The sequence below is a fragment of the Oryx dammah genome, unplaced genomic scaffold, assembly GCF_014754425.2.
Source record: "Oryx dammah isolate SB20612 unplaced genomic scaffold, SCBI_Odam_1.1 HiC_scaffold_8, whole genome shotgun sequence".
Taxonomy (NCBI): Eukaryota; Metazoa; Chordata; class Mammalia; order Artiodactyla; family Bovidae; genus Oryx; species Oryx dammah.
The window spans coordinates 9,268,335-9,295,686 of NW_024070192.1; the positions used below are offsets into that span (position 1 = coordinate 9,268,335).

Sequence of the window (27,352 nt, forward strand, 5' to 3'; positions counted from 1 at the left end):
GGAGTCTAACCACTGAACTTCCAGGGAATAGGGAATTCCCTATCCATAGTATTTCTATGATCTGACAATCCTGTCAAAGAAATGAGGACTTATTTGGCCTGAGTTGTTAATAGTTAGGTTTAACAGTTTTTTATCCTTGAAAAAAGGATCGTCAATACTCATTGTATTAAGATTCCAAAATACAGATAGAAGACAAGAATTGTAAAACATTCTAAATCCCTCTAGGCCAAGATAAGCCCTTCAAAGATTTTGGTATATATTTCTACAAGTTTCTAAAAACGTCTAAAAATACATATGTCAAAAAGTCATAAAATTCCATCATACCTAAATGCTCTTTTATCTGCTTCTTTAAATTACTAATATTTTGTGAATATCTTCACCTATGAATAAGTGTACAGCTAAACTGTTTTGATTTGCTATATAGTATTCCATTATAAACTGTTTTGATTGGCTAGATAGTATTCCATTATAAACTGTTTTGATTGGCTATATAGTATTCCATTATGAACTGTTTTGATTGGCTAGATAGTATTCCATTATGAACTGTCTTGATTGGTTGATAGCTCACTTGGCAACTCACTCCAGTACTCTTGCCTGGAAAATCCCATGGACTGAGAAGCCTGGTAGGCGGAAGTATCCGTGGGCCTGCAATGCAGGAGATCCCGGTTCAATTCCTAGGTCAGGAAGATCCACTGGAGAAGGGATAGGCTACCCACTCCAGTATTCTTGGCCCTCCCTTGTGGCTCAGCTGGTAAAGAATCCACCTGCAATGGGAGAGACCTGGATTCAATCCATGGGTTGGGAAGATCCCCTGGAGAAGGGAAAGGCTACCCACTGCAGTATTCTGGCCTGGAGAATTCCATGAACTGGATAGACCATGTGGTCACAAAGAGCTGGACATGACTAAGTGACTTTCTGTTGTATTCTATTCCATTATAAGGACACCTATTCAACAGATTCTACATTATTAGGTTCTGGTTGTTTTGCCTTTATACACATTGCTACATAGACCTATTAACTCTGTGTCTGGTTCCTTCCCTGAAACAAGTTCAGATCTTTTTTTTTTTCTAATGTGGCTGTGCCTGGTCTTGGTTGCAGCATGCAGGATCTTCAGTTCTTTAGTTGTAACATGTGGGATCTAGTTCCCCAATCGGGGATGGAACTCTGGCCCCTTGCACTGGGAGCTCAGTCTAGCCACTGGACCGCCAGGGAAGTCCCAAGTTCAGATCTTATTCTGCCTTTTTAAAGTACTCTTTGAACCCCCATAGTGTTTATCTGTCCTTCTCATGTGAACCTGTTTCCATCATAATAATTATAAATATCATCTCCCTGCTTGTAGCTGCCAAATCCTTTAGTCCACTCCAATTTAATACCTAATACAGTAGCTTATACTTAGAGACACTCCGTAAATATTTGTTGACTAAGGGCATGAATAAATGAATTTATTTAATGATTCATTCCAGAGTTTTGCTGGTGATTAACATCATACCGCTGGTTTCCAGTTCCCCAAGTCTGGTTTCTGCTCCAGCGGGGCATGGTTTGCCCATCTTCCGTTCTGCCTCTGGAACTCAGGGGTGACAGAAAGTGCATGGCTGCCCAGCCAGGGGTGCGAGCTCTCCCACCTCCCCCAGCCCCAGACAGTGGCCTTGCCCTGGGCTGACACCAGTTGATTCAGAGACTCCCTGCCCATTCTCAGGGTCTCCTTTCCTATCTGGGACTGCAGTTCACTCTTAGCCTCACTCTGCCCTCCTTTCTTTCTAAATCTGATGGAGGAGCAGGTAAACTTAGAGCAGGTATGCAGGCCATGGGAGGCCATCTGGGGGATGGGGTATGTGTGGCCGCCCTGAGTGGCTCCCTTGCGAGAAAGATGCAGAAGGCACTGCTCTTCGGGGCTTGGGTGAGATGGACAGAATTTGGGATCGGAGTAGTATGCAGTAGGTGCTCAGCCAAGGCGGTTTCTCTCTCTTCTTCCTTCATTTGACACAATTCAGTCTTTCCCTAAGGTTCCTCTCTCCCTTCTGTCTTCTTTCTTTTTTTTTTTTTCCTTCTGTCTTCTTTCCTCCCTCTTCTCTCCTCATCTTTTTGAAATACGACCTCAGCTTCCTAGAAGTGCTTTTTCATTTTTTTGTACTGCACCACATGGCTAATTCCCCAACCAGGGGACCAGGGATAGAACCCCAGGCCCCAGAAGTGAAAGCAACGAGTCCTAACCACTGGACAGCCAGGGAATTTACTACAACTGCTTTAATTAGTAGCCTCACCCACCAACACTGTTTCACATAGAGCTCTTTTGTGATTAGATTGTCTGATCTGTGGATTTTTTTTTTCCTAGTTCATTATTTTCCTTGACCCATTTTCACTCCTAGAACCTATAACTTTTGGGGGGCCAGAGTTTCCCTGAAGTTTTTGGGAAAACATCCCCTAAAGTGTAGAGAACCCATCTGACAATCCCCAGTGTTTCTTTCCTTAGCTATCATTAACTCATAGGAAATCACCCTAAAGAGACCCCACAGTAAAATTCCTATCCTGGAGCTCAAACACATCAGGTTCTTCACTGGGACAAAGACCAGCATCATTCCCACCGCCACTGTGATCTGTCAGCTGAGCCAAGGATTAACTATTTTAAAAAAAAATTTTATTTGTGGCTGTGCTGGGTCTTTGTTGCTTTGCGTGGGCTTCTTCTAGTTGCAGCCAGCAAGTGCTCCTCTCTAATTGTGGTGCGTAGGCTTCTCACTGCGGTGCCTTCTCCTGTTGCTGAGCACAGGCTCTAGGCGTGCAGGCTCCAGTACTTATGCCCTGTGAACTTTGTTGCTCCACAGCATGTGGGATCTTCCTGGACCAGAGATTGAACCGGTGTCCTCTGCATTGACAGGTGGATTCTTAACCACTGGACCACCAGAGAAGTGCCAAGATTAACTATTGATGCTATGCCTGGCTCTGCAAGGGGTTGATTTTCTAAACAATGACTAAGAAAAAGCAGCACAATTGAACAAAATCTACTGGGCATCAACTCTGTGACTCTGAGCCAGGGAGTTGGGAGAGACAAGACAGATAGAGATGAGACTTGGTCTTGCCCCCAAAGAGCTTTGCCTCTGATGACTAAGAACTTAGGTTTGGAATTGGAGGGCTTACAGCCTAAACTGAAGAAGCACAGAGATGAAGCAGGTAAACTTGGGATAGATCCCTTTTTTAAAAGAATTCTGAAATGGTGTTGCTTTCCTGTTTCTTCATCGGGGGAAGCAATTTCCAGTCATCCCATCCATTAAAGAAATATGTATTAAGAAAGCAAACTACAGGCCAAGAGCCTGCTTTGTGCACAGCTGGATGTACAATGAGCCTGTTCTCAGGAGACTGAGCTCGGCCCCGTGAGAAAGCGTTGAAACGGAGGGGACACCAAGGTCAGGGGGCAAGTGCCCAGCCCTTGCCAGTGGGAGTCATCTTGAGTTCCACTTGAAGGGTTCAGAGTTGGGTCATCGAGGGTGGAAAGTTCTGGAAAAACCCTAATGCCCCTGTTGCAACATTCTAGGGAAAATGGCCCATCTACTGAATAAGGGTGAATCAGCGGGGGAAGCTTTGGGGCCCTCAGCACAGTCCCATGGCCACTTGTCCCCACTCTGGTTCCCCAGTGAAGTTCCAGCTACCCTCTGGGGGCCGAGGGGAGGAGAGAGTGACGCTCTGATCGGGAATTTCAACCAGATATATGCAAATGGCCAGCGGGCTCTTCGGAGGAAGTTCTGGGAGGAGAGAGCTGTGGGCAGCTCAGCGCCTATAACCGGCAAAGCAGAAGTGAGAACCTGAGACTTCCCAGTCCTTCCTCCCCCCGACCTCCTGGGGCCCCCCTTCCCTCTCAGAAACAGGACCTGTGACTTTTCCCGTTACCCAGGACTTTCTTCCTGAAAAGAGACTAGACTTGCAAGCCTCTTTGGGGCCCCAGAATTGAGGAATAGATTTGGGGCACCCGGTGGGGGTGCCCAAAGGCGGGGGAAAGGAGTACCCTCTCTCTTCCTCTCCCCCTGACCTGAAACCCTGCCATGTGTCAGGTGGGGAACCCAGAGCCCTCTGCAGGGTATCACCACCCTCACTGGCAGTGAGTGGCTGGCGGGGTCGGGACCTGACCTCACGCGCCAGCCAACTTCCCATACATTCTGGCCCTGAGGCCACTGCTCGCCCCCACGGTAAGCCCCCAAGATGCTGTTCTTTCAGGAAACTAGGACCCCACCCCACTTTGGTGCATTTCAGGTGCACCTTTGGCCTCTGACACAGACACACCTCTGGAAAGTGCAGCCTTCCCTGGGAAGTTTTGCCTGAGTCATGGAGTCCCAGTAACTTCCACTTGTAATTAATGAATTGTCAATTGATTACCGGTTGGTTCACTTACACGTGTGAGTGTGAGGACGCTAGCCTCTCTGTCAGGAAGTCAACCATCTATTGACTGAGTGAGTCAAAGCCTTGGGTGGCTCTTACTTATTCATGAGCCAGGGTGCCCGCCCCACTGGGTTTCCCCTCACCTGCTCCAGCTTGCCCTGCAAGATGGAAGGAAAGGGCCCTGGGGAGAAAGTGGTTTCCTAACATTTCCTGGGCCCAGATTTGAACCACACTTTCCTCTCTCTCTCACCTGATTTCCATTGCAGGTCTGGTGGCTTTTTGCCTGACCTTTTACCATATCCTGCGGTGTTAACCCTGACCAACTCAAGGTATAAACAAATCTATATGACACCATAAAGCATTGGCAGTGGACTGTAGATCGTATTTCTCTTTCTGGGGAGTGAGGCGAGATGAGTTGGCCATGGGGATAAATTTTCCTTTTAATTCACATATAATTGATTTTTTAATTTATTTTAACTGAGTTTAACTATGCATCAGGTACATGTAATTTACTCACTAAATTTTATTTTTTTGTTCATATATAACTGGTTGTTCGTTTATTTTAACCAAGTTTAAGTATACATCAGGTGCATGCTCAGTCGTGTTCAACTCTTTGCGACCGCATAGACTGTAGCCCATTTGGTTCCTCTGTCCATGGGATTCTCCAGGCAAGAATACTGGAATGGGCTGTCATTTCCTCCTCCAGAATACATCAGATACATGTGTTTTACTCACTAAGTTTTATTTTTTATTCACATATCACTTATTTCGATTTATTTTAACTGAGTTTAAGTATACATTTGGTACATGTTTTACTCACAAGTACTAGTGTGATCTCAACAAAAGTCCGTCTATTCAAAGCTATGGTTTTTCCAGTAGTCATGTATGGATGTGAGAGATGGACTGTGAAGAAGGCTGAGCGCCAAAGAATTGATGCTTTTGAACTGTGGTGTTGCAGAAGACTCTTGAGAGTCCCTTGGACTGTAAGGAGATCCAACCATTCCATCCTAAAGGAAATCAGTCCTGAGTATTCATTGGAAGGACTGATGCTGAAGCTGAAACTCCAATACTTTGGCCACGTGATGGGAAGAACTGATTCACTGGAAAAGAGCCTGATGCTGGGAAAGATTGAAGGCAGGAGGAGAAGGGGACAACAGAGGACGAGATGGTTGGATGGCATCACCGACACAATGGACATGAGTTTGAGTAAACTCTGGGAGTTGGCGATGGACAGGGAGGCCTGGAGTGCTGCAGTCCATGGGATCGAAAAGAGTCGGACATGATAGCGACTGAACTGAACTAGTGGGATAATTTGAAAGAAAAAGGAAAGAAGCTGAGGTCTAGTGGCTAAGACTCCGTATTCCCAATCCCAATACAGGGGGCCAGGTTCGATCCCCTGTCAGGGAACTAAGATCCCATAAGCGGTAACTAAAGATCTCCAATGCCGAAACTAAGACCTGGCACAGCCAAATACATAAAGAAGCGAGGGGAGGGGTGTAAACTGCCAGGGAAAGAGCCTGGGGCTAAAGGTGGGGTACCTGGGGACCCAACAGCTAAGGCTCAAGGGTCAGGGGATGTTCTGTCGGCCAGCTGGGCTTGGGCGCTGACCTCGACACGGAAGCAAGCCACTGAATCTCTCTAAACCTTATCCTGTGCTGGACACTGGGGATTCAATGTTGAACCACATAGACGCATGGGTAGGGTTGGGGGGGGTAGGTAAATGGGACACGCGGAGAGAGTGGCTGTCCCCAGAGGAGCACAGGGCGCTAGGAAGACCACCCCAGACGGAGATGGGAGCAGAGGACCGAGAGGCTCAGGCGCCCGCACCTGCGCGCTGGGCACCGCAGGCAGGAGCATCGTGGCCATAGGCTCTGGACACTGTCAGCGATCAGGCAGCAGAGAATGTTCCCGGCCGAGGGAAGGACCTGGGTCTGGCAAAAAAAGGGGAGAGGAGCTGGGCGTGGACTGGAAGGAAGGTGGGGCGAGGGGTCGGCGGGGAGGAGGGGAGCCCTGCCCCAGCGTGCCCTCTGTCCCAGGCGCGCACCCTGCCGGGAAGCCCTGGGGCCGCAGCTGCTCTGGCCGCCCAGCCCAGAATAGCCTGCCTTCCGGGCAGGGTTGCCCGGGCCAGCGGCGCCAGCGCCCGAAATAGGGCTCGGCCGGCCGGTCCGCGGGCGGCGGGCGAGAGGGGCCGCCCCGTGCCTGGGAGCGGGGACCCGAGAGCGCGGCAGGGACCGGGGACCCGGGGCAGGGATCCCGGGCGCGAGGCCGGGTGCGGGGCGGCGGGGCGGGGCGCTGACCTCAACCGACGAGGAAGCCGGTCGGGGGCCGGCCGCGCTGGTGGAAGGGCTGTTGAATCCGCAGCTGGTGGCGAGATTGGGCGGGTGTATGTCTGTGTCCATACACTTCCCCTTTAAACGCAGCCGGCAGAGGCGCAGTTGCCAGGGGCACGCACGAGGTGGGTGGGATCGGGATCAAAGCGTCCCCCGACCGCGGTACGGGTCAGTGTCCTGGCGCCCGGCCCCCGGCCGGGGCAGAGGAGTCTAGAGATCCCGGCGACTGGGGGAGGGGTGGCAGGGACCCACTTCCAGGGCCACCGCCATCCGAGCCCACACCCTGCTCCGGCAGGGTCCCGGTCAGATGCAGTCCCAGACCAGGGAGTCCTGGGGAGGCTCTGTGCCGGCCCTGCCCACCGAGAGGTGCGCCTCGGTGGGGGGCGGGGCAACACAGGCTCCCTGCTGTTTTGTTACCCTCCTTGGACCCTCAGGCTGAGCTGTTAAAAAGGGAGCTGACCTCACTTTTTGCCTGTGCAGCCTTCTCCCCTCACCACTCTCCACCCACCTGCTAGCCTCCTTAACCTCTCCCAGCCTCAGTTTCCTCATCTATTAACCAGCGATTAGTCATATCTACCGTACAGGGTGGTTGTGATTAAAATAGAATAATTATGTAATGTGTCCTGCTCTGTAGATAGGGTCCTGTTTCCCTCCTCCTCCCCCTTCCTTGTTTAATCAGGCCGGGGGCTATCCTGTCCCCCAGGCCTGGAGCTTCTTGGGTGAATCAACACCCTTGCCAGGTCTCTCCCCTCGTCCTCTCCTCTCAGGGTTACCTTGGAAGCCGCCTCCTACAAGAGGATGGCTTAACTTGCTGTCGGAACCTGCAGGAATCCCAGGCTGCGGTCCAAGAATATTAACAGGGGGCCCAGCCTGGCTGAAGTGAGTCAGTCGCTCCTTCTGAAACGTTAGTTGCTGCTTCAGCTGCCCTTTGCAGCTTGGACCGGTTGGTTGCCGGGACTGAGCGGCCCCTAGAAATCGCTGGGAACACCAGCATGTCCTGGGGGTGGGGTTAGGAGCCAGCCCAGGGTACCAGGTTGGGAAGGGGCTGGTGATGCCCCATTTGTCTCCTCTCTGGGAAAACAACCAAGGCCCCAGGACCTGAGAGCCATGGTACCCCATGTAAGGAAGGGCGGGCCTGGCTTACTGTAACTGCCTGGCTAAAAGCCTGATTGTCCTGTGGTTGGGCAGGCCAGCCAGAGAGGGGCCCTGGTGGGGTGAGAGCTCACGCAGTGTGAGAAGTGGAGACAGGAATTACTGCTTTCCCAAGGACTGTTAGCAGACCAGGTAGGTCTGCCAGGAGGGCACCATTTCTCCCTTAAGCGGTATGCCAGATTGTTTGCAAGAAATTGTCTGGGCTCAGCCCCTTCCCAGGGGCAGCAGAGCAGCCAGTGTGGACCCGGGGCTCACTATGTTCACTCACTGGTCTATGACAACAACCCTGGGAAGCGGAGATGTATTATTACCTGTTACCGTTGTAACAGGTAGGGAGCAGACTCAGAGACCTACCCTGGTCTCCTAACTTTGAGGAGGCAAACTGAACTGGGGAGACAACCCAGGCTCCTAATCCCCACTCCAGTCTGGCCTCCTGAGTGTGGGAACCAGTGTGGCCCAGAAAAGCAGAAGAGTAGTGGGGGAGGGGGGCAGCTGACCGCCCAGGTGCCTGAGCCCCTCCCCCAGCGTGCTGTTTGCTCAGTACTCAGCTGACTTCCTGTCCCCGGAAGAGCACCTGCGGGTATGCTGGGGTAGGCGGTCCCCTTCCTGTGGTTCAGGTAAGAGCAGAAGCCAATGCCTTCTTGGCCTCCTCCCTTTCTCCTTTCCCAGGCTCTAGATTATCAGACCTGGGGGCCCCAGAAAGCCTCTCAGGACCAGAGGTTTGTGCAGAGTCTCCAAATGTAGGTGAGGGACTGAGGAGGCAGAGGGAAGGGGCTGCGAGGCCGTGGGTGAGGGCAGGACCTGAGAACTTGCCCTTCAGCTGCAACAGACCACCTGGAGCTTTCTTCTTCACGCCTCCTCTCTGATGATGATAATGCTGCAGTGATGAAAGGTGCAGATGAAAGTCCCTTCACCTCATATCCCTCGCTGTCTCTCTAACCTGGTTGTCTGGTCCAACAGGTGCAGCCGAGGGATGGAGGCTGCTGTGCGCCTGTGTCCACCTCACCATCAGATAGCCAGGGCTTTGCAAAGAGCTCGCTGTTGGGCATCCCCTGGACTTTTCCCTAGGTGACATTGCCAAGGAACGGTGTGGCACTCGCCAGATCTCCTACGCCCAGCCCTGAGGCTTCGCCTTCCTTCTGTCTCTTGCCCGCGGAAGCTCAGAATAAGCTTTCTAGAGGATGCTCTTTCTTGTGTGCAGGGTCATTTGAGGTTGCTAATACTGAAGCCCTTCACCAGAGAAATGTAGGAAATATCCCTGCAGCTAAATGAGGCAATGTCTGAGGAGGACCAGGCCATGCCAAGCAGGCTGCAGACGCATCTCCCTCCTCCCCAAGAGGACTGCCCTTGGCCGTGCAGACTGCCTCTCAGCCCTGCCCTTGGCCAGGCCATCTGCTGGGTACATCCCCGGGCATCTTTTCAGCCTGTTCTTTGTTCAAGGTGTCTTGGATGGAACACAAAAGGGCCTTCCTCTCTTTCTTCCCACCAAGAGCAAAGAAGGACACATTGGTCAGGCTCTCTTCCTGGAAGAGGCAAGGAAAGAAAAAAAAAAATAATAAAATGTTCTTAGTTTTAGATCTTGCAGGACCAGTCGGCAGTACCGGGTTGAACAGAATTCTCCAAATCCGTGTCCATCTAGAGTCTTGCATGTGACCTTGTTTGGAAAGAGGGTCTTTGCAGATGTCTTTAGTTAAGATGAGGTCATCCTGGATTTGTTTGGGCTCTAATCCAACGACTGGACACGAGGAGAGGGAGATGGGCCTGGATACAGGCACTCGGGGAAGATGGCTGTTTGAAGACGGGCGGAAACTGGAGTGAGACGTCTACAAGCCAGAGACTGCTGAGGCTTGCCAGTGATCACCAAGTGCTGGGGAGAGGATTCTCCCCTAGAGACTTCAGAGGGCACATGGCCTTGCTGACCTCTATTTTTAAAAAACATTTATTCATTTATTTTTGGCTGTGCTGGGTCTTCGTTGCTGAGCAAGGTCTCTGCTCTAGTTGCAGTGTGCGAGCGTCTCCTTGCAGTGCCTTCTCTCGTTGTGGAGCGCAGGCCAGGGGCTGCAGGAATTGTGGCTGGAGGCTCACGAGTGAGCGCAGGCTCAGTAGTTTTGGTGCACAGGCTTTGTTACTTTATTACTCGGTGGCACATGGGATCTTCCCAGACCAGGATCAAACTGGTGACCCCTGTACTGCAAGATGGATTCTTAACCACAGAGCACCAGGGAAGCCCCCTGCTGACGTCTTGATTTGGGACTTCTGTCCTCCAAGACTGAGAAAATCCGTTTCTGTTGTTTTAAACCCCCTAGTTTGTGGACCTTTGTTACAGCAGCCCCAGGAAACTCCTATGAGCACCAAATGTCAGACAGAGGGCAGTTGTGGAAAACAAGAAGGAAATACAGCAGGCACGGGAAGCAAAAGCCTGGAAGAGACCAAGGAGGAGACAGGAAGGAACGCTTCCTAAGCACCCTCCTCCCACCCGGACAGGAAACCGTGGCCAAGGCTTGTCGGTCTCCACTTTTCTCATAGCATGAGGGTGGGGAGTTTGATGGGGGTGACTGTGGGAGGTCATTTTGAATCTTGCTGGTCCCAGGGAAGCCTTGCGCATAGTACTAATCCTGTGACATGATCTTGTCTCCACCTCACGACAACCCATGAATCAGGTTTTGTTGAGATGCCCATGTATAGATTAAGAACCAAGGCTAGGGCTTCTCTGCTGGCTCCGTGGTAGAGAATCTGCCTACCAATGCAGGAAATGGCACCCACTCCAGTATGCTTGCCTGGAAAATCCCCATGGACAGAGGAGGCGGGCAGGCTACAATCCATGGGGTCACAAAGATTTAGACACGACTGAGGGACTGAGAACACATCGATGCTGGACATACGGGTTGGCTCCCCAATCCGGGATGATCCCACGTGCCCTGGAGCAGCTAAGCCTGTGCGGCACAGCTATTGAATCTGTGCTCTAGAGCCCAGGAGCCACAGCAACTGAGCCCGTGTACCCTGAGCGCGCTGGAGCCCGTGCTCTGCGACAGGAGAAGCCGCCGCAATGAGAAGCCTGTGCACTGCAACTAGAGAGCAGCCCCCCCCCAGCAACACAACTAGAGAGAAGCTCACACAGCTATGAAGACCCAGCACAGCCGTAACTAGACAAACAATTTAAAAAAAGAACCAAGGCAAGACCATTACTAGGTCATGGAGCTACCCACGTGACCTGGAGGTACCTGCTCCAGGTCATTTGCCAGGAAGCAGTGATCTGAGACATGTACCCACCTGACTTTCCTGCCCTACAGCTGGCACTCTGCCAGTCCAGGGCTCCTGTGCCTGTGTGCACTGCCTCAGTGAGGCTGGCAGACACTGTGCAGTTCGAATGTTTGGGTTTGGATCCAGCTCTGCTCCTGGGTAGCTGTGTGACCTTAGGCACGTCACATTACATCTTTGTTCTGTAGTTCCCTCCACTATAAATATGGGGACAGTAATAGGACCTCACTCAGGGCGTTGCTGGAGAATTAAATACGTTCCTACCTATCACAGGCTTAGAGTGCTTGGCACATCAGAAGCAGGCCTTGAAAGTATGTGAGATACTTAAGACGCATAGGGGTGGGCTCTTTCCCTGCAGAGACGGGGCCAAGAAGACGGCTACCGGTTGGTGAACCCGTCTTTATTCTTATTCCACAGGCCAGCGGGAGAAGCACGGTTGACAGATTCTCCTGCAGTCCTTGTCTGTTTCCCACTGAACCCTCCAGAAACCTGCAGGGAGGGCCCCTGAGACCAGGAGCAGAACCCTGAGCAGGCTGACTCATTTGCTTAAATCGTGCCTCTGAGGCCTAGAAAACCTGTGATCCTGGTTCAGGTCCGCTTTCTCTTCCCGGAGAAGAGATCGGACCCCTGCTATCACCTTGCCGCTGGATCCTGGTCAGTCATCTCCGGATTTGCTGTGTTGCTCATGGTGGGAAGCTAGACTGGGGTGATTCACCATCATGCATCATCCTGTGGAAAGCTCATGTACAGCGCACAACGGAGGAATGGTATTGGGCATTGCGTTTACAGACAGAGCTCAGAATGTGCAGAGCAGCTTGTGCGCGCAGCAACGTGTCTACCCCGGGCATGTGCAGGAAGTCCTCCAGGCATCTCTGGCCATTGCTCCATCTTTCTTTCAGAGGCCTGCAGCCTCTACTGGGAATCTGGCCCTGATAGATTCTTCCTCTCCAGATGTCTCTCATACCAATGACAGAGTCCGGCCTGATGGTACCAGGGCCTTGTATCTTCTGCCATGGTTGAGGCCCCTCCCTTCCCCCACTCAGGATGGACCAGCTCAGTCCTTATCCTGGTGTGGGCACAAGGTCTCTTGTTGCAGCAGGGCCCCTTGGCTGACCTTCGCAGCTCCTCTAAGGCTGGAGAGGCCTGGCAGGACGCCTGGGGGAGGGCTGGGCTGCTCTCCTGGGCTCCTCCCCTCCACTCCAGGGCTCTGGCCAGAGCCTGGTCAGGGTCCTTGCTGGAGTTCCCAGGCAACCCCTGGAGTGATGGTCTGAGAAGTCCAGTGGGGAAGCCCCAGTGTAGACAGATTCCATAGCCACGGGCTGTCCCCACCCTCTCATCGGGCAATGCGGGTTGGTCTCTGAATAGCTTCTGGGTGGCCTTCCCTCCAGAGACCCTTGCCTACTTACACCAGGTGCCAAGGGACAGTGAAAAGAGCAGTGAGTGGCCAGAGGACCACGCTCCAAAGCCAGCCAGCCTGTCTCCCTCCCAAACTGGCTCCTTTCCCTCCAGCCTCCTCTTCATAGAATTCTATAACAGAAAGAGATATAGAGGTCATCTCGTCCCTTCCCTGGCTTCCAGAGGAATAGTTTAGAGTGATACTGAGGTTCTCTGAGGCTTCGCACAAAGCTCTGCACATTGGGGTTGGCCAGAGGTCTCAGGAGTGTTTCCTTGGCTATTCTAGCTCATTGGGAATACCAGCCCTGAATATCTGAGGCTCCCAGCCGCTGGGAGGTGGGAAGATCCTGGCATTCCTAAGGCCTTAGGGGATGGAATGGTAGCCCCAGGACTGCCCTCCGGGGCTGACTGGTCTCTGATGAGAGCCAGGTGTGGATCCAGAAGCCATTTGGGTCCCCTGGGGAGCCTTCACCCTGGCTGCTAAGTGGAGATTCTGGATGGGGGAGCTCTCACATGCACAGACGGGTAATGGTGGAAAGGGCAGGTGGTCAGTCTGCTCCTGGGACTTCTTCCCTGGTGGTTCGGTGGTTAAGAATCCATCTTGGAATGCAGGGGACGCCACTTCTGTCCCTGGTCAGAGAACTAAGATCCCACATGCTGCGGGGCAACACAGTCCGTGAGCCACCATAAGACTCAGTGCAACCAAAACACGAGTCTGCTCCTTCCATCGATCGTCGGTACGACTTGTGTGTTTGTGCTAAGTCGTTTTAGTCGTGTCCAACTCTTAGTGACCTGATGGACTGCAGACCGCCAGGCTCCTCTGTCCACAGGATTCTCCAGGCAAGGATACTGGAGTGTGTGGCCACGCCCTCCTCCAGGGGATCTTCCCGACCCAGGAATCGAACCTGGGTCTCTTAAGTCTCCTGCATTGGCAGGCAGGTTCTTTACCACTGAGCCACCTGGGAAACCCCTGTGTGACTTGAGGCAAGCCTAAATCCCCTGACACCTTAGTTGGCTTATCTGGAAAATGCAATATATTTCATCTGGGCTGCCTCAGGTAGGAATAAGATAACATATTAGGATGTCTTGAAAGAAACAAAATGCAATGTATTCAAAATAAAACATGCCTCTTTGCTTCCCAAAAGAAAAGTTGTAAATGATTGAAATCATATTTTAACGACTCCAGAAACCCCTTTGTGTAAAGAATTTTCTTCTTTTGTACAGTCAAGCATTTGGGGGTCAAGCATTTGGTGGGCTTCCACCAGGCACCGTGACCCCCTCTTATTAGATTTTGTGAAGATCCAGTGCCTGGTACCGAGTAGGCATTCAATAAATTATTGCTGAAGGAATGAATAAGAGTGAGTTCTTCCATCAAAGAGTTCATGGTCCAGTTTGGAAGAAACTGGCAGCCATGAAAGACAGACAGAATTCGAGGAGAGAGAAGGGCTGTCTGGGCTGGTGGGATGACCCCCGTATGAACCAAGCTCACAGGTGGGAAGCCTATGGTGGGCAGGTGAGGAGACCACCTTGAAGGGAGGAAGTTAAGTCTCCCTGTGTGGGGTGGAGTGGGTGGGGGAGTTGAAAGCAATGAGCTTTCCTCGAGAATGAGAGTGTGAATATACTGGAACCGGCTTAGAGGAAAGCACCCGGGAATCAGTGTGCATCCTATGGGGAAGGACTGTGTATGTCACGTGATGACGAAAGCAGCGTTTCTGGAAGATGAGCCTGGCCTGGATGTGCCTGATGGGGACACACCAAACATCTTGAAGTTCCCCAAAGTCTTCCTTTCCCTTTTTTGGCCGTTTCCCTGTTTTGATCACTAGGATGCCTGGCTGTCCCATGCTGCTGAGAGAACACCTGCTACTTCTCATCACAACCCGAGTCATCTCTTCTGGGAAAGTACTGTGGGTCATTTCCTCCTGGAGGCCCTCAGCTGTACCCTGTATACCGTTTTATTTTTGTACCTATTCCTTTTTAGGATACTTCTTGGTTTTCACGTCTGGTTCCCCTTTCAGACTATATGTATGCTTCTTGAAGTCTGAATGCTCCCTGTCGGCAGTGGTCTTTCCAGCAGTGGTCCCGGTGCCCAGAACAGGGTTCCCACCTTTGTTGACATCGCCTGGAGGCACCGGGCAGGTAAGCATCAGGTACTAATGCACCCTAAAGCTCATAACCACTACAGTCCCCATCGTACAATGTCATGGGACCCCACCTACAAAGATCATACCATGAACAGCCCCCCCTGTGGTTGTGCACATGCAGGCCTCCTGGAGGACCGGTCCTCATGGATTTCATGTTTCTTGTCTATACCTTCATCATCCTGTACATCATGGACACCACATAGTGTTTTCTGTATGGAAAGATTTAAGACTTGGGGGAGGGGAGGTGAAAGAGAGGAAACACATTTTCTTGTGTAATGTAAATACCGAACTTGCCTTCTGTGTGTTTCTTCTTTGAAGTCTAGGTTTTCCACCTTTCTCTAAGGCTGGGCCTAATTATTACTACGAACAGCAGCTGTGATGTTATTAATGAGGAAGGCATGCAGTTTTAGCACTCAAGAGTCCTGGCTTCTCTTCACATGAGAGCTGGGGGCCTCTGTTCTCTCTGCAACGCAGCCTTCCAGGCCACCGCTGTTGCTTAAGGCTGTGCTGCAATCCGGAGCACTCAGGAGTGGGAAGTCCAGAGTTCTCCCCACTTCTGGGAACAGCCCCCCACCCCCCCCTTCCCTGCGCCAGCTTCCACAGGCAGCCCTCATGACAGTGGGTCAGGCTAACCCAGGGTTTCACAAATGCCTGGCCTGTTCCCAGCACAACACAGCTGGGAGGGCTCAGCACTGGGGGGAAGGCGCACCGTGCCCCTCCCCCCGACCCGCCACCATCCTCGGCCTGAGGCCCAGGGGCTGGAGCCCAGCAGAGGGACGGGCTGCACTTGTCGGCACTTGCCTCCTCGTAAGCGGGTGGTGAACCTGGGCCTCCCCTCCCTGCTGATTTCCCAGCTCCGGCTTAGCCAAGGTTCCAGGAGGAAATCCCCTGTCCCAGGAAGTGAGGAGGCTTGTCTTCCCCGAAGGCAGCAAGTGGTCTCAGAGTCACCTGAGGTGGTGTTGAGTATTGAGCTTGCTGACTCTCCTTGGGGCTTCTGATTCAGAAAAGCTGGGCTTGGAGTCCGGGAATCAGCAATTTCATCCACTCCCTGGGGGACGGCTGCAGGTTTTTTGAGCCTTGGGGGGGGGGGCAGCCCTGGGTGGTGAAAGGGTTGGGGCAAAAGAGCCCTGGATTCTCAGGTAGGACCTCCAACCCTCTCTAATGATCCCCACCACCCTGAAAGAACTGTCCTTGTAATCCAAGCCTCAGTTTCTCTATCACTGACATGATTTGTGTGACCTGAGGGAAAGGTGTTCAAACGTCCTGGACACTCAGAGCTACTAACCCAGGATAAGCTAGTCACCGTGCCTAAGGATAGACCGGATTGTGGATGTCTGAGGTACTGGAAATGAGGCTTAAAGATGAGTCTACGGGGCGCAGATAGCAGTCCATTCATTTTATTTACATTTTAACTGGGGTCTGTCACTCCCACGAAATCTCTGGAGAGCGGGAGCAGGGCTTTGTCTTGTTCACGCTCGATCCTATTAACACACAGGATGTGTTAATAGGTACTTGCTGAGTGAATGAATGAATGAGTGAGTGACTGACTGACAGGCAGGGGCTGTGAGCCTGTTTGGGGGAGGTGGAGGCGCTGCCGGCCTGGAGGGAGAATCTTGGCTCCCTGGGGAAAACTTGATCCACTCAGGGCTGGCAAAAAGTCAGGGCGTCCTGAGCAGCCTCCCCTCGGAGGGGCCAGTGACTCCCCAGTGACGAAGGACTCCCTCCCTCTCTCTCTCCCTCCCTTCCCCCAGGAACCCCGGGCTCGCCGGTCCACCCTTCTCTCCTCCCTCTCCCGACCCCCCACCCCAGGGAGGTGCGCCTGGCAGCCTCCCGGCCGAATTTCCTGGCACTCGTTTGAGAATAAACAGCACTCTGCGCCTGTAATCCCGTTGCTATGGTGACCGCTCCGCCGGCGGCGGGGCGTGGCGGGGGCGTGGCCTGTCCGCGCGCACGCTCTTCAGGGCGGCGGAGGCAGCGGAGGCGCGGGCCCGGGAGGTGCCACCCGCCGGGCTCCGCGAGGACATTCTTCGCATAGCTCCGCCAGGGCTCCCGCGGTGTCCGGGAAGTGATTCTTCCTGGCAGAGGCCGTCCTCCAGAGCGACGCGCTCGCCTGCTTGCCTGCCCGCCCGCCCGGCGGCCGCCGGCATGAGAGGAGGCGGGACGCCGCGCAGGAAGGTGCGCCCGGGACCGGGCTCATCCTACCACGGTCTCGGTCTTGCCGGTCCGCCCCTGTGCAAGTGGTCCCCCACCCCGCAGACTTCTGTCTCTGCTTCGACTCCCTCTGTGGCTGTCTGACTCTGCCCCGCTCTCTCTCTCTGCCTGGTACCCCGGCGTACCCCGTCTCGAACATCCTTACTCGCTCCTTAGACTAGGACACACGTGGCCGCTTATTTCCCGTCTCCAGCTCCCCGGTCTGTGGCCTCCTTCATTCCCTCCTCTAGAGCAGGCGTTTGAGTTCCCCGTTCCTGGCTCTTAACTCATCGGGGCGGACTGCCCCAAAACAGCACCAACGGAGAGCGGATAAGGGCCTCTCGGGGTGAATTCCTACAGCGCCTGAAGCAGGGTGATTGGACTCAGGGCCTGCGGAAGAGCATCTCCAGCCTTTGTTTTGCCAAGCACCCCCAGCTAAGCTTAACCTCTTGAGGCGTGGGTGCCTGCTCAAGCTGCTGAGAATTGTCCTCCTTCCCTGTGGGACGCTTCTTAGCAAAGCTTGGAAGCAGGCATACCGCTCTGCTGGCGGCCAGGACAGAGGGTCTCCGCCACGAAGTTCTTTGGAGGAGGGATGCCTGTCTCTGAAAGGATTGAGAAGTACAGATTTCTGCAACGGGGGTTGGGTGAGGAGGGAAAAACAGAGAAAAGCGCTGGTGAGCAGAGTGAGCTGGGAGTTTCTTGTCCTGGTGTTGCCAATAGCTAGCTTGCTGTGTGAACTCCAGTAAGTTGCTTTCCTTCTTCGGGACTCAGTTTGACTTGTCTGTCAAATCAGAAGGGTGGTCCAGTCTGTGGTCTTTAAATGGAGAGACCTATGGGAAGAAGGGTGGGGTGGGTAGCGAGGGAAAGGAGTCAGGCGTCTTCTGAGTTCAACCTCCAAGGGATGAAGGAACCACTTCCTTACCAGGCCCTTTGAGTGAAGTGAGTCGCTCAGTCGTGTCTGACTCTTTGAGACCCCACCAGGCTCCTCTGTGGAATTCTCCAGGCAAGAATACTGGAATGGGTAGCCATTCCCTTCTCTAGGGGATCTTCCTGACCTGGGGATGGAACCCTGGTCTCCAGCGTTGCAGGCAGATTCTTTACCGTCTGAGCCACAGGGAAGCCCCTTTAGTGCGCAGTGAATACTGGACACTCTGGCTGTACAGCTGCCTTCTGGGTGGAGGATGGGGATGGGGCTTTGGTACGTTCTGGGTTCCAAGGTTCCACGGAGGCTGTCATGTCAGCACATGGTGGCAGGCTGGCAGGGCTTGGGGTGGGGAAGAGCCTGCCAGAAGCTTCCCAAGCTCTCCTCCTCCTGGGAGGCACTGGGGAGCCAAGCCCCACTGGGTCCCCTCACCTGACCTGGAGCTCTGGGAAGGTGACCTTGCCTGGGTCCGCATCCCCAGTTCTAGAGGTGGTAGTCTGTCTGGTGTGGTTCCTACGTGCTCTGTCCACTCAGTGATCTCACGCCTGGTCTGGCCCTTTGTCACTTTAGGTTATTTTCCCCCCAAAGTCCAGGAAATGGGAAAGAAAAACGTTTTTGTTTATTTACTCTCGGTTGCCTTTTGGCCACTGATTCCTGGAGCAGCTTATCGGGGGCCAGGAAGAGGGCTTTGGCATTTGTTTAGGCATCCGAGGCAGATGAGGGAATGGGCCCCTGACTTGGTGGGGGAACACTCATCTCTCCATCTGTTAGGTTTGGGGGCTTGGGGGAGGAAGAAGCGTGGAAGGGAAGTGTCTCAGAACAGGCATTTTTAGTTTGTGTTTTCGCGGAGCCCTAGTGCTGGGTGTGCATGATGGGGAGGAGGTTACCAAACTCTTGGCTTTGCAGGGGGACCCACCTAGGGGCAACCCTGGGCATAGACTTCATGCTTACTTAGGGAGGCAGAGGCTTCATGGGCTTTGGGAAAATCAAAGCCTCCTGGGTTCCTAACCTGTGTCTTTCCCACATTCCCAAGTGATGTGTCCTTGGGCAGGTTGCTTAACCTCCATGAACCTAAGAGGCTGCCCCCAGGCTGAGCCAACAAATATTGACTGAGCACCAGTTCTAGGCATCAGAAGCGACCAGTCCAAGTCCCCGCTCCCAGGAAACATGCAGTTGGGTCTGCGAATGTGGGGTAATAACACCTGCCTGGTGGTGTCTGAGTGCCCCGGGGGTGGGAGTGGCTGAAAACAGGTGAATAGATGGCTGCTCTTATTGGGAGGTGGGTGGCCCCATCCACTGCTCAGGCTGGGGTTCCTACCCGTGGGAGGGCCCCACTGCCTGCAGGGTTTGCATTGGGACTGCCCCTCCCCCCAGCTCCCGGGGACCTGGCTGTGCTGAGGTCACGGGTCACTGCCAGGACCCCATAGTCTGAGCTTTCTCGTAACACCTCTCTGCCAAGGAGCCCAGTGCCTCTAATAGCTTGGAGCCTCTAAAAGCTTTGACCACAGCTCAGTTTATACTCCCTGCAAGCCCTTTGAAGCGCTTCCTTCGAACTTGCTTTGCATATTCTGGTCAGATCTGAATCAGACTAGCAGGAATTACCCCTCCTGGGTACAGTCTAGGTGGCTGCCTTTGGTTGTCAGTGACGTGAAGCCAGAGTTTGATTCCATCACGAGAAGCACCAGGGCAGTGAGGGGGTAGGGCCACCACCCTCTGATGTAGTGTGTGGGTGTGGGTGAAAGAGAAAGCAAGGCCGGAGGGGCGGTGGGGGGTGGGAGAAAGGCTCCAGTCAGGTTTTTCATTAAAAAATAGTGCTCTTTATTATAAATTACTGAAATGTTTCTTTTTTTGAATATAAATATAAATATGTGCAAAGTTTGATTTGGATTGGTATTTTTGTTGAGTTTTTCAAGCATCTCCTATCAGCCTTGAAGGCCTGGGTAGGGGGAGGGGAGAGGACTGGAGGTGGAACTTTATAAAAGACAGAGTGATTGAGGCAGATTGTAAACATTATTAAAAAACGAAAACAAAATCCAAACAAAATAACAAGGAAAAAAAAAAAACACCCCAACACACAGCTGACCCATCCAGCCCAATACCTGACACGGAAAACTTGTGTGTGTTTGGTTTTCCCCAAAAAAGAACAGTTCCAGGTAATTCCATCGCTGCTACATTCCTCTGAGTTTTCGCTGATCAGTGCTATTGCAGAGTGGGAGCACCTGGGTGGCAGGGCCTCTTGATGACTTCCTGCCAGTGCCAGTCCCCCAAAGTGAGGAGGGAGGGCTGTCTGTGCAGGGGCTGAGGGCTGGGGGGTCCAGTGGCTCTGCCTCGGACCACAGCCCAGGTTCCACTGGCGGCCAGTATCCACTGGGCTGGCTGGCATTCTTCCTGCGCTCAGCTGGAAAGCAGCGTGGACCTCTGCACCCCCACCCCATCCATCTCCGACCTCCACCACCAAATGGTGAGCGGCCGCTGGCCGCCCATCTGAGAATCCTTTGGCCTCTGCTGGGGTTGGCTGAGTGTGTGGCTTCTTGTGTGCCAGTCCCTATCCATGGGACAGGGAGCATTTAAGGCAAATCTCCTAGCCAGATCTAGTCAGGAGGCACAAAGTAGAATGCCCCATCGTCTCTGTCTGGGGTCAAAGGTGGCTCATCTCCATCTCCTCCAGCCCTGCGCCACCACCCCGCCCAGGTGCTGAAAGGTAGAGCACGGTGGGTTCAGGACTACTGACCAGCCCATCCATTCCCCACCCCCAGTGCCACTACCCCCTTAAAACGGGAGAAGGACTCTGGGCTCTTGGGCACTAGATGGACTCTAGGACCTGTGTTTCTGGTGGCTGTGTGAGGGGCAGGAAGAAGGGGGAAGAGAAAGGTCCCCTTCGGGTCACCCTTCTCCTCAGAGCCAGAGATGGAGCAGGCAGCCGCCCCTCCTGACCTGAGTGGAGCAGTGGGAGTGACCATTTCCTCGGCCAGCCTGCAGCCCTGGGCCACCGAGGCACCCTCTCTCTCTCTCTCTTTCCCCTCCACCCTTTTCCAGGCTCTCAACCCGCTGAGGTTTAAAGCTCTGTTTTAAACCAAATCAAAGAACAAACAAGTTCCGTTGGAAAGTTCGAAGATTCCCCGGCAGTTCTCACAGTTCAGCACGCCCCGCGGTGTCCCCCGTTTGGAAGTGCAGCGGGGTGGAGGAGGCGGGAGAGGACAGCATCCACTGCGGTCCTTGCTGTGGTCCCCCTGGGCCGGCTGGCTCCTCCGGAGACGCTGGAGTCGGGGAGGTGCGCTCCGGTGGCTCTCCCTCTCCCCTCAAGCACATTCCAGGCGCCGCCGGCCCTGCTCTGCGGGGGGAGGACCGGCGGGAGGGGGCTCCCCGCGCCGCGGCTCACGCAGGAGCGGCAGGACCCTCGCGGCTGGGTTCTTGTGCTTGTGCCACGTGCCACGGAGGAGAGGGGACCCGGGCCCCCTCGCCCTACCCCTGCCCCCTTTGCTCCCTAAAGCGGGGCATCGTACTGGTCCAGGAACTCCCGAATGGGCCCAGGCAGCTGGGTGACTTTCTCGTAGGAGTCCAGGTGGCCGTTGACGGTCTTCCGACAGAGATGTTGGAGAGTGGCCACGTTGGAGGAGAGGGGCCGGCTCAACACCAGAGGGATCTTCTCGCCCCCCGAGTAAATGTAATAGGCTCTCCTGGGGGGGCTCCCGGGGAGCGGCTGGGCCGGTGGCTGCTCGGGCACCTCCGAGGAGGGCGAGGAGGAGGGTTCAGCGGGGGGCGGGGAGAACGAGGGGGCGCCGGCGGCGGGCATGTAGTGATGCACCAGCTTGAGCACGCAGTCGAAGCGGGGCACGGGCTGCGTGCTCCGGGGGTCGCTCTGCAGAGAGAAGCTGCCCCCCTCGCACTGGATGCGCAGGTTCTTGGTCCCCGACTGGGTCTTGACGCTGAGGGTGAAGAAGTGGCGCTGGTCCGAGCTGTCGCGGATGAGGAAGGTCCCCGCGGGCTCGGCGCTCAGCAGCAAGTTCGCTTCGCCGCCCGTCACGGTGCTCCAGTAAAAGCCGCTCTCCTGCAGCTTGCGCACTGCGTTCACCACCAGCTGGTACTCGCTCTTGGAGCTGAAGGTCTTGAGGCGCAGGCTGGTGTCCAGGGGGCGGCTCATCCCGGCGGCGGGGAACTTGCTGTGGGTGACCATGGCGCACGGAGCCAGCGTGGATCTGCGCGGCGGCGGCGGCTGCAGCTGTTCGGCGGCCTCCGCACAGCGGCCGCTACCGCATCCCGGGGGGCTACGGGGAAGAAGGCGCGCGCCGCGTGAGTGCCCGGAACCCTCCAGCGCGCCCGACCCGCCCCGGCTCCCCTGCCTCTGCCGAGCGGCCAGGACACCAGCTGCCCCGGAGGCACTCACCTGGGCCCCCGTTCCGACCCAGACGCCCCGCGGAGCCCGCCCAGCCCCCGCCTCCACGCAGCCCTTTCCCCAGCGCGCACTGGTAAGGTGCCGAGTGGGAAACTCGGGCGCGGAAGTTGGGTCTCCAGGAGCGTGGCCGGGGTGGGGAGGGGGAGAAGGGCCCCTGGGACGCTCTGGGCGCCGCTTAGTCCGGTGGCCCCGGGGGGTCAGGGACAGAGAAAGAAATCCGAGGCATGGGGTGGGGGGTAGAGGCGGGTAGGCAGGGGACCCGAGAAGCCGGAGGGCCCCAGTTTGGGTATTCCGGGAACCTGGGATCTCCAGCTTCCATCCACTCTGCCCCCTATCTCATCCCCTCCCTGCCGGGAATAACCCGGGAAGGGGAGGGGAAACCGGGAAAAGCTCCCGGGACTAGAGAACCCTCCAACCCCCCCGCTCCACGCCGCGCCCCTCCTTCCTACCTGGTCCCAAACCGAAGTCTTTGGCTTCGGGGCTGCGCCTCCTACGGTCCCCAAGGCACAGCGGCCAGCGGTGGGTGGCCCGCGCTGCGCCCAGATGTTGGCAGCCGCGAAGTCCACAAAGGGGCCTCGCGCGCGCGTCCCTCGGGCTTCGCCGGGGCGCCCGCCCTGCCCCCTGCGCGCCCCCGGGCCGGCCGGGCGGTGGGGGCTGAGGGGGCGCGAGGCGGGGGACTGCGACCGGAGCTGGGCCGGGCGGGCTGCGTGCGGGGCCGGAGTGGCGGCGGCGGCGGCGGCGGCGCGGGGAGTGTGAGTCGAAGCCGCCGCGGAGGCCGCGCTCGCGGGTATATACGCGGCCCCGGCGCCCCGCCCCCCCGATTCCTGGAACTGCTCGGCCGGCCTTCTTGTAATGTTTAGTCACTACTCGCAGCAATGAAAGGCTGCGCGCCGAGCGGAGGGAGGGGCCGCGGGCGGCCGAGGGCGGGCCGCGAGCGGGGCCGGGGACCCGCAGAGACGCGCGCAGAGACAAAGCGCGACGCGAGGCGGCCCGGGCGGCCCGGCGGGCGCGGCGCCAGCCCCGGCGGCGCGTTCCTGGCAGCGGCCCCTCCCCCGCGCGCGCTCCGCCCCCAACTTCTCATTCACACTTTCCCCCTCCCTTCTAAGAAGGCCAGTTTCTGGCAGAGGCGGGGGCGCCGCTCCCGGAGCCCGGGCAGTTCCAGGAGGCCAAGAGGGAGAGGCTCCTGGCTTCCCCCTCTTCCCTTTTCTCGGACCTCGCGGGGAGACCCCCCACAACCCACCCACCCACCTACCTCGCCCCCACCCGCTCCTGCCCGGGGTTCCGATCGCGGCTCCAGGAGGCCCGTGCCCGCTTCTGGGGAACTGGGGACACCCCACCCCCACTCCCAAAGCCGGGCCTCGAAACTAGGACCAGATCTGGAAGCCTGGGGGCGGAAGAAAGCGCGAGCGTCACCCGTGGGCCTGTCCCCGAGGTGAAGCCGGGAGTCCTAAGCGTGGAAGGAACGCCGCCTGCGTGGCAGCTGTCCGGTCTCAGTCCATCGGCCCCCTGCTAGGTTCTCTGCCGACATGGGTGCCGCCTCCCACCGCTCCAAAGACACAAGCGCAAGCAACAATCGCGGTGGCCCTTCTGAGTCTCCAAACCTGCCAGGTGCCCTCAAGCAGCGGGACGGGCCCGAGGGCGAGCGATGGCCCCACCCCGCGTCCCGCGTCCGCTAGAGGGCGCCCTGGGGTCTGCGAGGTGGAGTGGCGTTCCACAAGCCCTGAAACGTGAAACGCAGGGGCGGTGGGGGTGCTGGCGCAAGAGCTGGGGCCGGGGGAGCTTGTCGCGGGTGGGGGACCCACAGTCTGGAATTAGACCTGGGAATAAAAAATTCGAGCAGAGGAGAATTTACGGAAAGCAGTTTTCAGTTCAGCCCACTTTCAGATACCCCAGTCCTACCGCCTAGAATATTCCCCCTCTGCTCCCCCAGTGTGGGGGGTCCGATCTTCCCTCGGGGGTGAGAAGAGGAGGTGCTTGAAGTGAACAACGGATTTGTTCTTGGTCACGTTGGCGTGGATGTGGGTGGTTTGGGTTAACCAGGGCCAGCTTCATGAAGGATGGAAAGTTTTCTGCGCCCCAAACAGGTAGTGGGGTGCTGGGGACACCTGAGAGCCAGTTTCGGAGGCACTTAGATTGTCATCTCTCAGAACGCAGGGGCTGACAGCTTTGACCCTGTCCTCTTCCCGGACTCCCCGCCTCTGAGGATAAGGAAAGGGAGGGGGAAAGAAAACTCCGGAGACCTGGCTCCTTGGCGTCTCTGGGAGCTGATAGGCACCTCTCCGCGCCTTCGGTTTGCCACTCTCTCCTCCGTGCATTCACCTCTCTCCCCACAGATGTCGGAGGAGTAAATGAGTTGTGGGTAGGACACCCAGCCTCTCTGGAAATTGGCTTTGCCATCTGTAAAGCAGGAATAATAATCTTTTCCCATCAGAGATCTGAGATTAAAAAGATAAGAAAAGATTCTGCACATCAAAATGTGCTAGGAATGGCAGTAATTCAGTCCAATTCTCCCTTCGGGTTCTAGGAGAGGAGTCATTAGGAGGAAGTCTTCTTGTTACTTCTGCAGAGGGGGGAATTGATTTATTCAACACATTTCACAAATATTGGACTCTGTGTACCAGACATTGTGCTGGGCATTGAAATATAATGACGACAAAGACCTGGTCTTTGCAGGCTAATGAAATGGATTCTCCTTCTCTGTAGACTCAGGCATTCATTCTTTTTCTCATCCATTGATTTGGAGGCTGCACCATGATTATCCACTTCTGTGCTGAGCCCCGTGGAGGACAAGGAAGGCTCACAAGGAATAGCCCTTGAGTTAATGGATGAGAGAGTGCTTTGTAAATTATAAGGCTCTGACACAAGTCAGGTTCATTCATCCATTCCGCAAACCCTCATTGAGTGCCTGCTTTTGCCAGGCACCAGGCAAAGTGCTGGGAACACGGTCATGCTGGGTGAATTCTGCAGGGATGCCGATGAGGTGAGGGGACATGGGACCCCCACGTGATGGGTGTCATATGAAAGGAGTGGTTGTCATTACGATCAGTCCTATGAGACGCTGATAATTCATTCTTGGGGGGAGAGGGGGTTAGAAGTGGGGATGGGAGAGACAAGCAGGAAGAAACAGCCCCTGAGCTTGGGATTCCCAGTCTGCTTAGAGAGATTCAAAGCTCTGCAACAGGTAAGTCCTAATGTCAACAGCATGGTACCCCAGTGAGCCTGGGGCCTGCCGAGAGCCAGCGGCAAAGGGTATGTGACTGGCCGGGGGGCATGGAGTGGGTTCAAGAGTACAGGGATGATGGAAAGAACAGAGCTGGGGCAGGGCCACTGTGTATCCTGCTGGAGGGGCAGGGCTCCCTGAGTGCTGACTCAGGAAACTGAACTGCTGTTCTGGCTCCACCACCCAGTAGCTGTATGACTTTGAGCCACTGACTTCCCCAGCTGTGCCTCTGTTTCCTTATTTGTAAAACAGGCTGAAAATAGTACCTACTTCATCTCATCGGGTGATTGTGAGGACTGAGCCAGTGCATGCAACGTGCTAGAGTAGTGCCTTGCACGTAGTGAATGCGCGACAAATGTTAGTTGTAATTATTTGGAAACTATTGAGGAGTCTTTGGGGAGAGGGAGGAGGGGACGGCTGAGCTGCCGCACCTTGGGCTACTAGGGGAAGGATGAGGCTATACATGGCTTGATGTTTTGGAGAGCAACCCCCTGGACTGTGTAGCCTGCCAGGCTCCTCTGTCCAAGGGATTCTCCAGGCAAGAATACTGGAGTGGGTTGCCATTTCCTTCTCCAGGGGATCTTCCCAGGGATCGAACTGGCATCTCTTATGTCTCCTGCATTGGCAGGCAGGTTTTTTCAGCACCTGGGAAGCTCTCCCGTTGACCTTTGGGATCGTGCAAACACCTCCCAGTGAGTGTATGTCTAGGCTCTCTGCCCCCAAGTCATCTTCATCAGCTACCTCTGCCCTACTGACACTTCATGCCCTAGCTACCTGGAGCTCTAGGCGGTGTCCGAAACATTCTCCAGGCCTGGGTCTTTGCATGTTTGCTTCCCTCTGGGTGGGACTACCTTCCACATCTTGGCTGATTTCCACTTTTCCTTTAAGGTTTGGCAGACTCAGTCTAAACTTTCAGGGTAGCTTCTTCTATGCTGACCAACATGCTCTCCTCCTCCACTGATAACCTAGAGGAAAGGAACTGTCATTAATTTTTTTTTTTCTTTTTAAACCTAGCCAAATGATCTATAGAAAGGCTCAGTGGATCTTTAAATAAGGGATTGTGTTGACTTTTATTTTCCATCATTTTTAGATACCACCAACTGCTTTCTTCTAGAGTATCTTTTGTTTTTTTCCTGAAGGGCTACGGAGTGACTGTTTAGATGGGAAGAAGGGTACAGAAGCCCCTGTGTGGCTGGTGAAAACTGTTAGGCCTGCTAATCAGAAGACAAAGGGCGTGAAGACTCAAACTTTGCTGGAAAAGTCAGGGAGGAGACACCAGTTGGATACTGGGCACACTCCCAGGGACCTTCTTCCAGGCAAGAGAGATGCCCAGAACAGGGCAGCCCTAAGACAGTTTCCCTGTCTGCTGGGGACTCCAGGGGAGAGAAACGTTCTCCAAGTCTCGCCCTCTGTCCCTGCCCCCCCCCCGCCCCACCGCCGTCTTCCTGGCTAAGGAGTTTAGGAGCCTCCTGCCTTTTCAGAATCTCTCCCTTTGCAGCGTTTCTTATGAAGTCAGAATCCCATTTCCAGGCAAAGGTGCTTGGTCATAAAGATAATAAAGAGATTCATTCGTGATGGAGGGGAAGTACACAGCGGTTTCAGCTGCCCATGGGGCTTCACTTACTCATGGTGTGTGACAGACAATGAACTCTTGCCCAAGCCTCCTAAATCGGAATGCTGGCGCCCGTCGTGGGGTCGCAGGAAACTCTGGCCGCCTTGGTGAACACAAGGTCCCACACTTGCGCATATGGTCTCCGTGTGCTCCAGAGGCCAGCCTGGGGGCCGGCACCCACATTGCCCTTGTTCTGCTTGGTGGCTGCCTTTGCAGCTGGATGAGTTAGGAGACTGGCCTCAGACCACAGAATTGCTCAATGCCAAGCCCAAGGCCTCCCTCTGTCTCAAGACTGGTGGGCTTTCCACAGCACCAGGAGGCACCCTGGGTTCAACTGTCCAGTGGCCTGATATAACTTGCATGTTGATTGTGCT

General features: G+C 55.0%; 1 protein-coding gene and 1 long non-coding RNA gene across 2 annotated transcripts; one reads left to right on the top strand and one right to left on the bottom strand.

Moving 5' to 3' along the window:
* The first annotated feature begins 7,060 nt into the window (after nt 1-7,060).
* LOC120866831 lies at nt 7,061-13,671 on the top strand. The gene is made up of 2 exons (XR_005721758.1): nt 7,061-8,464; nt 11,523-13,671. It is a non-coding gene; the product is annotated as an uncharacterized LOC120866831 (long non-coding RNA).
* A 6,073-nt stretch (nt 13,672-19,744) lies between these two features.
* Nucleotides 19,745-22,754, bottom strand: SOCS3 (suppressor of cytokine signaling 3). Its single transcript, XM_040244742.1, has 2 exons — nt 22,596-22,754; nt 19,745-22,018 (listed from the first exon to the last, which is right to left on the bottom strand). The coding sequence occupies exon 2, from the start codon at nt 21,925-21,927 to the stop codon at nt 21,238-21,240; it is 690 nt and encodes a 229-aa protein (XP_040100676.1). The 5' UTR covers nt 21,928-22,018; nt 22,596-22,754; the 3' UTR covers nt 19,745-21,237.
* Nucleotides 22,755-27,352: the final 4,598 nt, after the last annotated feature.